The 15,743-nt window shown below is 42.9% G+C and overlaps 1 protein-coding gene across 1 annotated transcript in view; it reads right to left on the reverse strand.

The window, feature by feature from the left end:
- The window catches only part of MEGF11 (multiple EGF like domains 11), a 370,671-nt gene that overhangs the window by 135,587 nt on the left and 219,341 nt on the right, over positions 1–15,743 (reverse strand). The window contains exons 6-7 of the mRNA XM_040414290.1: positions 9,532–9,744; positions 1,485–1,659 (exon numbers count right to left, since the gene is read on the reverse strand). Coding sequence (XP_040270224.1) covers positions 1,485–1,659; positions 9,532–9,744 — 388 coding nt within the window. The remainder of the gene's footprint in view (positions 1–1,484; positions 1,660–9,531; positions 9,745–15,743) is intronic.

Genomic DNA, 15,743 nt, shown 5'->3' on the forward strand with positions numbered 1-15,743 from the left:
CAGGACACCTGGAGATCAGATCTGCCTCTCAAAAGCCTGAAAATTGACAATAAGAGTTTTACAATAGACGTGAATCACCCTCTAAATAGAGATGGATCTTCTCTGACAAAGTGACTGCATGTTACAATGAAATTATCTTACTGGTATGCTACAGTGGCACAACAGAGAATTACAATTAAGTAACATAGCTGGTGGAGCAGCACCCCAGTGACTACCGCGACATTGCGCAGATGTGCAAGAATCAGATCAGGATGACAATGATATCTCGCAAATAATAACAAGGGGAGGCAGCAGATTAGCCCATTGCATTGATGTATTTGTGCACAGCAGATGGTACTGGCAGTGATTGTTTGTGAAGACTCCGGCCAGTACAGCCAGTCCCTGCTCCTGAGACTCTCGCAGCACGGTGGCATTTGAACTCCGTGGGCCGATGTGGTTATTTTTCTGCCGTTGCAGCATTTTCTGAGCCAGCAGCTGAGCTTAGCAAATAAACATGAGTGTCCTGCACTTCGGACTTGTTAAGGGAAGGGGGGGGCAGGCTCTTTACAAGAACTAATGAGGCTGCGGTCATGGGGGGGGGGGGGGACACACATGGACTCTGAAGGCTCATTTATTTTTAAAAAGTGAGAGACAAAAACAAATACCAGAGCTTGCAATCTAAAATTCAATTAACCGGTGCCAGACACGAGATGGCAACCGAAGCCAGGAGGTATGCTTGTATCCTCCTTCGTTCAGCTATCATGCGCTCAGTGCATTATTTGTCTTAATCCACGACATTTTGGATTTACGCGATCTGCTACAACATCGCCGCATAGTCTGCTATGTCCTATATTGCAGTAGTTGAGGTTCCTGAATAGGACCCTGCTGGGGGTAAATTTGTCAAAGTTTAACATCAGGGGTGTATAATTAAAGATTTCAAACCCCAATCTCACCAATTTAAACCCTCCCCAGGAGACCAATGGATTACAAAGTTACAAAGCCTGCATAGGTTAATTATCAAGCCTCTTATCTCCCCGAAGGCAACCTGCAGGAAAGAGATGTAAGAAAATAAGCTGTCGCTATATAAATAGGGAAAATTAGCTCAAAGCCAAATAAATCCTTATGATATTGTCTCTCCTGTACTAAATATACAAGGCAAAAAAAATACTAAAGGCATAAACAATAGAAAAAAGGGAGCATGACAGAAATGTGTAGTAATTGGAAAATGCCAGATAAAATCTTATGAAGAAAGTTATTGTCCGAGCAGTTTAGAGAACGCCGCTTCTAAGCCGCAATCTATAGAATACAATAAAAACACAATGTACAATGCTGAAGGAAAGCTGTCATTATACCTAAATGCTATGTTATATGTGGAAACTAGACAATGACGTAAAGAGGCAGAAATCTGCGGTCTCAGATGTACAGGTGCTAAAATTATCCGGTTTATTACCCAAGGAGTACAGAAGAAACAAACAACTTTAAAGTGACCCTTGGATCTTCCTTACTGTGTATCCTGGAGCACAAAGGCATCTCCCTGTCATCCCATCACAGTCAGCTCCATTGTAACAGGCACACAGCTGTTGGCAGCCTTCCCCGTAAAAGCCAGGCCGGCAGGGTTCTTCACAGTACAGGCCACTCCAACCTGCCCTGCAGGTGCACTCCCCGGACAGTGGGTGGCATCTGAGAGAGAAGAGAGAGAGACTTGTCAGCATGGCGCTGTGCGGCGTGCGGGAGAACTAATTAAAACCATACATCGTGGTGTCATCGGCCGGAGAGGCTGGGACCCTACTCCCTGCAATTCATTCACCCGCAGTAACGCTGCAAATTCATTCATCTGTTGTGTAACCCAGCTCCTTGGGGGGAAAAATCTATTATTTAAATGTACCGTATAGAGAAAGTGAAGGATTATTTTGCAAAGAGGAGCTGAGCCACATAATGCAAGCACTAAGAAAAAGGAAGAACATCTGGAGGATCCTTGTCCTGCTCAGAGGAAAGACACAAATTCAACTGAACGACTAAAAAAAGAAAAAAAAAAAACACACACCACACAAATCTGATAATAAATTTCATATTTAACCAGTGGATTCAATTTACCAATCAAGCGTCTGTCATTCCAATGACTCATTAGAGAGTCTTTAAGAGTCGTTAATGAATCATTTCTTAGCCGCACAGTTTGCAGTGGACGGAAGAGGTTTGACAGTTTACATTTCCGGATCTGGAGGAGACTAGTTTATTCACAGTGGGAATAGCCTGTGGTCTCAGAAGTAAATATCACAGAAACTGGTAAAAGCAGTTAAAGGGGTTGTTCAGGATTAGAAAAATATGGCTGCTTTATTCTAAAAAGAGCATCACCCCTGTTAGGGCTCTTTCACACGAGCGGATCCCGTACGTGGAATCCGCTGCGTGAAAGACAGCCAAGCCTCGTCCCGGACAGCAGAGACACGGAGCATTAACATGATTGATAATGCTCCGTGCCCCTCTGTCACCTTTTTACTACAAAATCACAGTAAGATAAAGTTGTCACTGTGATTTTGTAGTAAAAAGGTCACAGAGAGGCAAAGAGCATTATCAATCATGTTAATGCTCCGTGTCTCTGCTGTCCGGGGCGGGGCTTGGCTGTCTTTCATGCAGCGAATTCCACGCACGGGATCCGCTTGTGTGAAAGAGCCCTTATGTCTTCATTGAAGTGAAAGGGGCTGACCATCAACAATCTCATGTGTATGGGGAGCTCCTCACTTTCCCCCAACAGATGACGACGGGAAAGAGGATTGGAGAAACTAGATTTTTTCACCGGATCCCTTTGTTCTCCCAGGAGATAAGCCATTAAAGGTGTCTGGCAGCGGCTTGCTCCTCTATTCCCACTGTAAGCACAGACACACTTGGCCAAACCAAGCTTATATGTACAGGTCCTTCTCAAAAAAATAGCATATTGTGATAAAGTTCATTATTTTCTGTAATGTACTGATAAACTTTAGACTTTCATATATTTTAGATTCATTACACACAACTGAAGTAGTTCAAGCCTTTTCTTGTTTTAATATTGATGATTTTGGCATACAGCTCATGTAAACCCAAAATTCCTATCTCAAAAAATTAGCATATCATGAAAAGGTTATCTAAACGAGCTATTAACCTAATCATCTGAATCAACTAATTAACTCTAAACACCTGCAAAAGATTCCTGAGGCTTTTAAAAACTCCCAGCCTGGTTCATTACTCAAAACCGCAATCATGGGTAAGACTGCCGACCTGACTGCTGTCCAGAAGGCCATCATTGACACCCTCAAGCAAGAGGGTAAGACACAGAAAGAAATTTCTGAAAGAATAGGCTGTTCCCAGAGTGCTGTATCAAGGCACCTCAGTGGGAAGGAAAAAGTGTGGCAGAAAACGCTGCACAACGAGAAGAGGTGACCGGACCCTGAGGAAGATTATGGAGAAGGACCGATTCCAGACCTTGGGGACCTGCGGAAGCAGTGGACTGAGTCTGGAGTAGAAACATCCAGAGCCACCGTGTACAGGCGTGTGCAGGAAATGGGCTACAGGTGCCACATTCCCCAGGTCAAGCCACTTTTGAACCAGAAACAGCGGCAGAAGCGCCTGACCTGGGCTACAGAGAAGCAGCACTGGACTGTTGCTCAGTGGTCCAAAGTACTTTTTTCGGATGAAAGCAAATTTTGCATGTCATTCGGAAATCAAGGTGCCAGAGTCTGGAGGAAGACTGGGGAGAGGGAAATGCCAAAATGCCTGAAGTCCAGTGTCAAGTACCCACAGTCAGTGATGGTCTGGGGTGCCATGTCAGCTGCTGGTGTTGGTCCACTGTGTTTTATCAAGGGCAGGGTCAATGCAGCTAGCTATCAGGAGATTTTGGAGCACTTCATGCTTCCATCTGCTGAAAAGCTTTATGGAGATGAAGATTTCATTTTTCAGCACGACCTGGCACCTGCTCACAGTGCCAAAACCACTGGTAAATGGTTTACTGACCATGGTATTACTGTGCTCAATTGGCCTGCCAACTCTCCTGACCTGAACCCCATAGAGAATCTGTGGGATATTGGGAAGAGAAAGTTGAGAGACACAAGACCCAACACTCTGGATGAGCTTAAGGCCGATATCGAAGCATCCTGGGCCTCCATAACACCTCAGCAGTGCCACAGGCTGATTGCCTCCATGCCACGCCGCATTGAAGCAGTCATTTCTGCAAAAGGATTCCCGACCAAGTATTGAGTGCATAACTGAACCTAATTATTTGAAGGTTGACTTTTTTTGTATTAAAAACACTTTTCTTTTATTGGTCGGATGAAATATGCTAATTTTTTGAGATAGGAATTTGGGGTTTTCATGAGCTGTATGCCAAAATCATCAATATTAAAACAAGAAAAGGCTTGAACTACTTCAGTTGTGTGTAATGAATCTAAAATATATGAAAGTCTAATGTTTATCAGTACATTACAGAAAATAATGAACTTTATCACAATATGCAAATTTTTTGAGAAGGACCTGTATATAAGTATAGTTGAGTCAGAAAGATAACTGTTGGTCGAACTAGCATTCAGCCGCAGCTATCTAAGGTTTAAAGGCTATGGACACCTTTGGGGGCATTTTTTTAATTATTGCATTGTACTTATTTTGAGCCAAAAAAATATTTTTCAATTGGTCTTTATTAACAAGATGAAATCCTTTTTTTTGTGTACAGAGCTGAGATACTCTACTTGCTGCCTGTGGATTTTCTGTCTTTTCCATCATCTGGGGAGCTGACGGGCTCCTTATCTCTGCTCTCTCACATTATAAACACTCATTATAGCTCAATCCTTATCTCACTGATAAGAATGTGGCTTAAAGGGACACTGACAGGCCCAATAAGCATAATTATCTATATATATGCATGCACAGGTCTTCTAATGTGTATTAAAAACATATAAGTATAACCCCTGTCCACCTTATAAATACAGCAAACTCATGTTTTATAACGGCGGTTGGGGCGCGGCTGGCTGGGCAGAAGTGAAGCTGAAACACCGCCCCTTGGGCAGAAAGAAGAGCGATTACATCAGGTTATAAAACATGAGTTTGCTGTATTTACAAGGTGGACAGGGGTTATACTTATATATGTTTTTAATACACATTAGAAGACCTGTGCATGCATATATATAAATAATTATGCTTATTGGGCCTGTCAGTGTCCCTTTAAATAAGTGTTTATGGCCTCTTAGTAGTTTAGAGATAAGGGTTATTAGATGGCACAAAGTGAAAGTACAGTCACACAGTTAGAAAAACTGTTAACCCTTTGTGACAGAATGGCTCAATATTTTTAATAAAGGTCAATTGAAAATATGATTTATCCAAAAATAAGTTAAATGCAATAATAATAAAAAGGCCTCCAAAGGTGTACCTAGCCTTTAAGACCAGCTTTACTGGCTGAGGTCAAACATAGCAATATTTAGATAAGAATCTCACCCTGTTTTTATATACTGACATAGTATCTGCCATTGGGGTAGGGTATTCCATAATGTGACTACTGTAACTGTAGAGAATCCTTTCTTGTACCAATGTCTAAATTGCCTTTCCTCCACACGTAATGAATGTCCCCTGATATTTTGTAAAGTCCTCAGAACAAATAATGTCCTTCATAATGGGCTCATGGATATACAGTTGAAAGAAATAGCAAGTGAAACTTTTGGAATCACCTGGATTTCTGCATTGTAGTAATAATCTAACTAAACTAATAACGCACAGATAGTGGTGCCTTTCTTGTCTTCTGTTGAGCACATTGAGTAAACCTAGAACTGGGAGAAAAAGGAAGTGAGCCGTTACATATTATACCCTGGAGAACCTCCTATAGCAGACATCACCTCCATTACATAGATAGAGAAATATCCAGGATCCCACTGTCTACTGATTCAACCAGAACGTAGTGGAAATATTAAAACTTAACTCTTATTTCATATTTCATAAAACTATAATATATCGTCTCACCGGCGATGTAGTCTGTGGGTGCCCTAACATAGTGGTAATGGGGTTACACAAGGCGAGGAGCAGCCAATTATAAGGAAGGAAGCGTTCCTTCCTGACAACTGGCTGCTTGTTCAGTGGTGGGGAAGCAATGCATTTACACGCAGCAATCACCTCCACAGTAGGAGAACGAGTGATGGCTACTGCGATCCCCAGTCCTCATACAGCTGCACTGTTTCTGGGCAGCAGATCGTTGTGGAGACAGCAAGATCTACTGTCCAGAAAAGATAATTTACTTGTCTGGACGAACAACAGTTTCACCCATGAACGGGTGTTTCGCTGCACCTTTAGACGGACAGATTGTCGGGAACAAGACAAGCGTTCGCAGGTCCCTTATGATCTGCCTACTATCGAGATGTGTAAACCCACCATTAGTGCCCCACTGAGTGTGTATTCCTCGACAAAAGCCAAGAGGACTGTAACATACAATACTCCTTATCATAGTATGTGTTAAGATGGGTCCACTCATTTCATCCCATCCACCTAATCTTATCAACTGTTATCAGCTTGGTGTGGTCAGATGCTACCAGACTGCATACCATGTAGCCTGTTCTCTTTCATAATAGAACATTTGGAGGAAACATGTTGGGGCAGGAAACACCTAGGGATAAGTTTGAGTATATCTGACTGTCCTTCTAAGGCTGTTACTCAGTGTACACCGTAGGGCGTAATTAGGGACAGCATTACTGGAGTTTGATAATCATCACTGAGTGGTGGTGGTGGTTATCTGCTAACCAGGGATTAAACTTGTTATCAGCATTACCTAAAAACCTGTTATCAGCAGTACCATTGGGGGTATAGTGGTGGTAGATAATCACCACTAAAGATGGTGATTGTCTATTTACCCCAGATGTACTCTCCCCAATAAGAGTATCCTTCGATGTTTTACAATTGAACTGTACTGAGGAGGATTATATGGATGGGACACTAATCAATGCATGGTGTGGTAATGTGAACTGGAAGGCATGTATGTCCCACTCAGGTACCTCAGATGGGTGAGACAACTAAAATCCAGAGAGTGGCAGTGGTCTCAGCAAAACATAGGTTGCTGAGACAGTTTTGTTTATTCATTCTGGGCTGGATTTTAATTGGATTGGCGGGTAGGCTTGGCAGTGGGATCTGCCAATCCACACCCTTTCTGCACGGGTATTTCCTTCTACCTGAGGTGATCGTAGGTGAAGCCTGCTGTAATCAGGCCGGCATAAAGCGCCTCCCAGTATGTCAGTCTGGGGAGTGTTTTGTGAAGCAGAGTCCTGGTCAGTTTGGGGGACCCAGCGACGCCTGCAGGAGCGACGGTCGCACGGCCAGAGACGGGAGGACTACTGGGCCACACTCCCCCATAAAGGTATCAGACTTGAGACAGTGGGTGTACTGTGCTCTGTACAGCCAGGAGGCTGTGAGACATTGGCTGGGAAAGCCGCATTGGTTGACAGGGTGTGAATTGTACATAATAGGTGAGTCAGGGGCGTTAATGTATTAGTTAGAGCTTGGACGGGCGAATGTTTATTGTTTTGTTGTTCTGCTTTTGCTGGTGTGCCACAATAAATGCACAGTTTGGACCTTAAAACTGGTGTCCGTGAAGAAATCTGTGAGGATGATCCCCTGAAAGAAAGCTAACCCTTACAATAGGTAGACCCAGTTAAGACAATGCAGCACGGTGGCTCGGTGGCTAGCACTGGTACCTTGTAGAGGTGGGGTCCGGGGTTCAAATCCAACACTGCTCTTCTACACTGCAAAGGCATAGTGATATGGACCTTAGATTGTGAGCTCCACTGGGGACAGTGATGATAATGTCTGTAAAGTGCTGCAGAATATGTTGGTGCTATATAAGTGTGTAAAATATATAAACACATACCAAGATTAAGAGTATAGTATGTCATGCTTTTCTTTGCTGTTTGTGAAAGAATACAAACTCAATGGGACATTAAACACTATATTAGGTACCCACAGAGTACATTACCCATTTGCTGGTTAATTATCCTTCCCTAACAACCTGAAAAAATACTAGAAAATAGGCATTTATGTAGGTGGGACAATACATCATAGTTGTTTTACGGGATATGAAATAAAAGTCACATTTTAATATTTTCACAACGTTCCAGCAATCACCTCCATTCCTTTCTGCAAATGTGCTTCAGCTTATCAATATGTCCTCTACATACAATGCCCACTTTTAGTCATTCCACAGGATCTCCATAAGGTTAAAGCTAGTTTCACCCTAGTGCTAAACTATTCCGGCAGTTTCGGTAGATAAACAGCCTGTCGGAGTTAATTGTATCTGGCATAGCCGGAAACTGCCACAGCATGACCAGGCCCTATTGACTATTATGGGACCCGGTGGGAATCCGGCCTGGTTCCAACATTATTGCTGAGATTTGCCCAGACAAATACCGCTGCAAGCAGAAATTTTTGGCCAACTGAATACTGGCACTAATGCCAGAAACAGGTCATATCCCTGCTCAGTCTCATTATTGTCAATGGGCTCTGGCAGGGAAAGGTAGTATCTGGCTATGCTGGACACAATGAACTCCGGCAGGCTGTTCCTCTACCGGAACAGCTTGCCGAAACCGATAGTGTGACACTAGCCTAAGTCAGGACTCTGACTTGGCCATTCCAAAACGCAATCCTCTGTTTCGACCATTCTTTATCATAAAAGGATTAATCAATGTAGAAATCCAGATAATTCAAGAGCGATCTCTTCCTTTTTTTTTTTTACAACTGTTAAGTGATAGTAAAATTGACCTATATATTGCTAATGTTACACAGTAGATTGAATTTGGTTGCAAACGGCATAAATAACCTAAAATGGATTCACCAGATCAGTATTTAGGATGTGCTCTTTTGTCATCTTGTTAAAAAATTCTATTCAGCCATATCTGATTGACTTCCAGCAAGTTGCCCATTTCCCTAGGAGTACAGGCACATCATCAGTTTTCTGGGTGTAGTTCTGGAAGCCAAAATCAGTGGATCATAGAAGGAGAGAAAGTATTAAAGCAGTTGTGCAAGAATGTTTTTTTATTTATTCGCAACATACCACCCCCTCCCCCTCCCCCACTCCAACACACACACTTGGCCAGACCTGTAAAGAGAAGCTAACTTATCTGCTTCCCTGCGCGGGCTCCTCGCTCCTTCTCTTCCAGGCCTAGGTTGCTCCTCTGGGGTCTCTCATTGTAAACATCTGGCCTCGGGTGGAGACTGGATCTACTTGCATCATGTGACCATTTGTCATGACCTAAGTGATGCCGGTCACCACTGCAGCCAGTGATTGGCTGCAGGTGATGTCAAACCAGATGTTTACAACGAAGGAGCCCAAAGGAGCAACCTAGGCCTGGAAGGGAAGGAGTGAGGAGCCAGAATGTGTGTCCGTACCTTAATAGAATTGGGTAATATCAATTGCGTTCCGCCTGCACATTTAGTAGAAATATCCACTATCACATGGTTTCAGCGGTGATGATAGTATAAGGAATTTCCCTATAGCAAACTGCTGTTGCTTGAGCCACAAAAATATCTGAATATCTTATCATCTGCAGACTATACTATACATACCCACGAGTGTTGGTCAGGTTACAAGGGCAATTCTTGTTACACTTCAGTCCATACAATCCCTCGGCGCACACACGCTCCTCACAAAGGATTCCTTTAAAACCTGGTTCGCATAAACAGGCACCATTGATGTGGTAACACTTGGCTCCATTCTGGCAGTCACATCTTTCGGCACACTGGTAACCATAGGTGCCGACGGGGCATTCCTCTTGGCACCTGTAGATGATGGAAATGAACAATGACATCAAGCCTCATAATTGCCAATATTCTCAAATAATGTAGATTTATCAACAGAGTGTTTCCAAAAATTTGGGTTATATAAACCCCGTTATAGGGCACATTATTACCTTATCATTAAAATATCTATACCGCACAAGCCCAAATCCTATCAAATTGTTAACAATACATTCATTGGATGGGTAATTATATACAGTAGTTGCGAGAACTTTTCTTGGGGAAAACCTTTCCAGGGTCTAATCCTATCATGGCTAACCTTCAGCACTCCAGCTGTGTCAAAACTACAACTCCCAAGATGTACACTTGCTTGACTGTCAAGCAAGTGTACATCTTGGGAGTCGTAGCTTCGCCACAGCTGGAGTTCCGGAGGTTAGCCATCACTGGTCTAATCTATAAAACTGCAACTAGAAATGTGGGGTAATTAACAACACCAAAGAAGAACCAAATTGCTGGAAGTAAAATATGGGAAAACTTCTTTAAAGGACCATTCAAAATGTAGTGAGAAATATTCTCCCGATTGGGTGGTCCTCTAAATATGCAGTCTAATATACACAGAATATAGGGTAATTGAAAAGCCACCAGAAAACTAAGGCTTGTATGGGGGTAGAGTTTTGTAGATGTTTCACTGTACAGTACTGTGCAAAAGTTTTAGGCAGCCGTGGGAAAGATTCTGCAAATATATAAGCGAGGCAGGACAACAATTTCAAACATACAGCCAATATCATTTAGGGCTCATTCAGACGGCCGTATGCTATCTGCAAAAATGCGGATCCATTTTTTGCGGATTAGATGCTGACCCATTCACTTCTATGAGACCCTTTTCTATTCCATGGTTCCGCAAAACAAATGAAACATCCGCAAAAAAACGGATAGCATTCAGTATTTTTGCGGACAGCATACGGCCGTCTGAATGAGCCCTATGAAAAATGAGGAGTCCTGGACATGGTGATCTGGCTCCAAAGAGTTTGATCTCAACATCAACCAGTCTGTCTGGGATTACATGAAGAGACAGAAGGATTTGAGCAAGCCTACATCCACAGAGGATCTGTGGTTAGTGCTCCAAGATGTTTGGAACCAAATGTACCAAGAAAAACAGATGCTGTTCTGAAGGTAAAGGTTGATCACACCAGATATTGATTGGATTTAGAATTCTCCTGTGTCTATTCATTTAGCATTTTGTTAATTGATAAAAATAAACAATTAACACTTCTATTTAGTAAGTATTCTTTTCCATGCCTACCGAAAACTTTTGCCCAATTCTGTATATATAGGGTTATTACAACAAACTGAAGTAAGAATATTTCCATGCTTAAAAAGTCTGACATGTCTGTTTTGTTAAATACTGGAAGTCTTTATGAAATACCAATACTGGAGAATCTTTTCTTATAATTCTGCATTATTCTTCTGGTATTTCTTCTCATATTTATGAATTAACTGACAACTGAGTGTTATGGGTTGGGGGGGGGGGGGGGGTATCTGCACAGTCTGCCATTGTCCAATCAGGGCTTCCAGTGTCAGACTGTGCTGGGACACACCACTTTAATCAATGTGCAGAGGGCGCGGCAGTTGCACAGAGAGCAGAGCCTCTAGGTGTAACGCCCCCATTGCTCTTAGAGGCTCATTTGCATATATCAAAACTTCATTTGTCTCAGCAATGTAGTCACGTATGAACACGGGACCAACACAGATGCCTTCAGCTACCAGGCACACTTGTAACAGGTCAGCCAGTTTCATAGGTACAAACCTGCTGACAGATACCCTTTAAACGATGCAGCCAAAATAGGGGTTCCTGAAAAACGTCTGAATTTATCCTGAAGACCTTACAGTTGTCAGATGCATTTTAGGTTCTCAAGTTTCATGGAGAAAATGTCAGTCACTCATCAATTTGTTTTTCAATTTCTTAGTTTATTTAAAAAAAAAAATTATTAGTTTATTTCAATTTTTTTGTTGTATAATTTAGAATGTCCTACACACATTTGCGAATTTTTCTCTCTAATCTACATTGTTGGCCTGATCTTCCTTTCAGACACAACATTGTGCTGTGCATAGACAGACTAATTTTATGCCTGGCTTGGCTATGCTCTCTTCATTCGATGTAATTCCATCAGCACAACAGTTCTATTCACGAGCGCAAGCAAGAATCATTTAAATACACACAACTTAACATCAATTAATAACCATGCGTCAAGACAAAAAAGGTGATGATGATAATAAAACATGTGTGCATGTGTCTCCATACATAACATCAATTACTTATAAGACGGTGTGAACCTCTGAATCAATATTTAAACCAAGTGGAAGGAGTTGTAGTAATTTATGTATCCACATGAGCTCCTTCTTATCAAGGAGAAAAGCAATCACCAATCCTCTTGATACAAATAACCCTGTGTATTCCCATAAAGGAAGATAAACCTTTTAAAGCCACCATAAAATTTTACCTGAACTATTAGGCTGCTTTCACACACGCGTTTTGGGCGGATCCGTCATGGGTCTGCAAAAACGGATCCGTTACAATAATACAACCGCATGCATCCGTCATGAATGGATCCGTTTGTATTATGGATCCGTCATGAACTCCAATGAAAGGAGGACGGATCAGTTTTCTATTGTGCCAGATTGTGTCAGACAAAACGGATCCATCCCCATTGAGTTACACTGTGTGTCAGAAGGGACTCAGTTTAATCAAACAAGACACCAAAACGCTGCAGAGGATCCTTTTACATTCAGAATGCATTAGAATGCAAACTGATCCGTTTTGGACCGCTTGTCAGAGCCCTGAACGGATCTCACAAAACGGAAAGCCAAAACGCCAGTGTGAAAGTAGCCTTAAATGGAACTCAATGGCATTTAAGTGCTTGCGAATTCTTAATTTAAAAGGGTTTTTCCGAGATTTTAATACAGATGACCTCCTCTGGATAGGTCACCAGTATCTGACGGGTGGGAGTCAGCTGTCTGAGAAGGCAGCGGCGCTCCACCTATCAGCTACTGATGACCTATCCTGAGAACAGGTCATCAGTATAAAAGTCGTGGAAAACCCTTTTAAGACTACTTTCACACTAGCGTTTTAGTTTTCTGCTATGGAGATCCATCATAGGGTCTCAATACTAGAAAAAAACGCTTCAGTTCATAGTCAATGGGGACAAAACTGAACTGAGCAGAACGGAATGCTCCAACATGTTGTAGTTTTATTTCCGTCCTGGGATCCTGAGCAAGACGGATCCGGCATGACCCCCAATGGGGACAGATCTGTTTTTTCTGCCACAATATCCTGTAGAAAACGGATCCATCCTCCATTGACTTTCAATGGTGTTCATGACGGATGCGTCTTGGCAATGTTAAAGATAATACAGCCGGATCCGTTCATAACAGATGCAGACGGTTGTATTGTCAGTAACGGAATCGTATTTGCTGAACCCGGCCGGATCCAGCAAAAACGCTGGTGTGAAAGTAGCTTTAGTTCTCTTGATGCTCAGTATGGTTGACACACAATGGAAGGACTTGTAAGGCGTTGTTGAGATGTGGATGCAGATTCTAAATTAGATGCAAAAGGACTAATTGAAGGTAGAGAAGAGCGAATCGATTTCTACTAATCCCCAGATGTGTGTGGTGCATGCGCAGTCTCTGCGTTTGTGCCTCTACTTGGCACGGCAAGGGCACAGGGGAGAGATTGTCAGGGCCAGGTGAGATGTCTGGCACTGCAATCAAGGTCAGTGGTTGTGAGCCGACGAGGGGAAGTCTCTTAAGCAGCAGATCCAGCCGCTGATTGCTAGTTACTAGCTTTCTTACTCGTCTCTCATCATTAGAGCATGTGCATGCTCTACTGACTTTAAGCATGCATGTGTATGGGGTGGTTGGAAGGGACAGCTGCCAGTGTATGGCCAGCTATAGCAACCACTTGCATCCCCCATGTAAAAAGAACTCTGGAGCATCTATTCTTATGACTGTGTGATGTGCCATTCCTTTATTATTCCTGCTAGAAGTTCTGAATGAATTGCCTGCAGTGCCCAATAAAGCTCCATCTGGGTGTTACCAGTTGTGGTTTGTGTCCCTGGAAAGTCAGTGCTACCAGTGTCAGAGAGGCATATGTGATGAACTATTTACCAGCCTTTTGATGGGCAGGATCCTTGCTGTATGCAGTTGTCCCCTGTAGGGTATCAGGACATCAGTATTACACCATAATCTAAAGAGGTCTGTTGCGGCGACAGGTTTTCTTCAGTGGTGTTGTCTCACTTCAGCAAGTGGCACTTATCATGTAGAGAAAGTTAATAAGAGGCACTTACTAATGTATTGCTATTATCCATATTGCTTCCTTTGCTGGCTGGATTCATTTTTCCATCACATTGTCCCCTGCCCGTTTCCATGGTTACAACCACCCTGCAAATCCAGCAGCGGTGGCCGTGCTTGCACACTATAGGCAAAAGCGTCAGCCTCTCTGGTGACCTGGACAGAGGCTGGTACTTTTTTCTACAATGTGCAAGCACAGCCACTGCTGCTGGATTGCAGGGTGGTCGTAGCCCCTAGATACAAGCAGTGCATATATAATCACAATACATTAGTAAGTGCCTTGTATTATCTTTCTCTATATGATAAACGCTATTCAGATTGTTCAGATTGTCAATTTACTAAAAGCCAATAACATAACTGACACGAAGTTGATTATCTAAGACCTAGGAAAATGAATGATGGAGGTACAGCCCCCATACTCTTATTAATCAATGAAAGCATTTCTCAATATGGCTGCCTCTGCATGTAGTCATCAGCCGATGGCTTCTGTATTTCTAGCTCGCGGAGAATGGTGAATATTAGTTGATGACTAAATTCTTTCCATACGCCGCCACTAAATTCTTTCCATGTACCGCTAACCGCAGGAAAAATATCTCCGGCGTATGAGTCCCTCTATGATCACAAGTATTTTTTTATTATTATTTAAAAGAGCTGTTATGTAAACTCGTGTACAGCTAGCTGCGGGCCCCTGCGCTGCTCTCTACAAACAGAACTTTCTGTGAGTTTCTGCTATTGACGAGGTCTTTGTGCGCATGGGATCAGACGCTGAGACTGCTCGCCTCCTGTGTGCACCGTGCCTGGCACGCCAGCCTGCCTCATTCTGTCTGTACGGGGAGTGTGACCAGCAGAGCTCACACCTGCTGAGATTTGGCACAGATACACAGAAATGGCTGCATCTGACACCGCTGGGGAAAAATAAGCTTGCTTTACAGAAACAAGCTATGTATACGATAGAATTAACTCTTTGGGAACAGCCTAGGAGAAATCTAGGAGCTCTTCCCCATGGATTCATCTAAGTGTCAGTTTTAGGGGCTTGTTAATGATAATTTATAGCATGTCCTATGTGCCGCTCCAGGTGTATTATTCTCAAAGTGAACTGCTCTATCCAGTCATCCGGCCGTGCAGAGCACATGCTGGGAAGGAGACCTCTCCAGGGGCCAGGGGAGCATATCCCGGCATGGGCTGGGGTCCAGGAACTGCAAGCGGAATACTAATCACTTGTTATCCAGAGCAAGGACAAGTCTCGCTTAACACTTTCTGCTCTGCTGCCTGCTCCGCGGGTGACATTAATAAAGGATTAGTACACCCTAGGGGCGAAGAGAAGATCAATATCTGGTAAAATATACTGTAGAATATCCAGAATGACGCCATTGGCAGGGTTAATGGTGAAAAAAACGAATATGACGGGTTACTAAAGATGTCATATCTTCAATTCCTATATACGCAGCTGAAATCTAGTGGTGCTTCTAGTATTCTGTAACCTAAGTCATTCATTGTGGATTGTAAAATAACGCTAGACCCTTCAGTCTCTAAAGTTTTCCAGAAAAGCAGGTGGATCTGGAAAGGTCAATGTCTGGCCAACATTTGGACAGCTCTAGTAAACCAATGTAAAAATGCAAAGTGTTTGTAAAAACGACTGCCCTCGAGCCAGATGTCCTACCTGTGCCTGGCTAAGCCTTGGTCTTCGCATATCT

The sequence above is a fragment of the Bufo bufo genome, chromosome 1, assembly GCF_905171765.1.
Source record: "Bufo bufo chromosome 1, aBufBuf1.1, whole genome shotgun sequence".
In the NCBI taxonomy this organism is placed as follows: domain Eukaryota; kingdom Metazoa; phylum Chordata; class Amphibia; order Anura; family Bufonidae; genus Bufo; species Bufo bufo.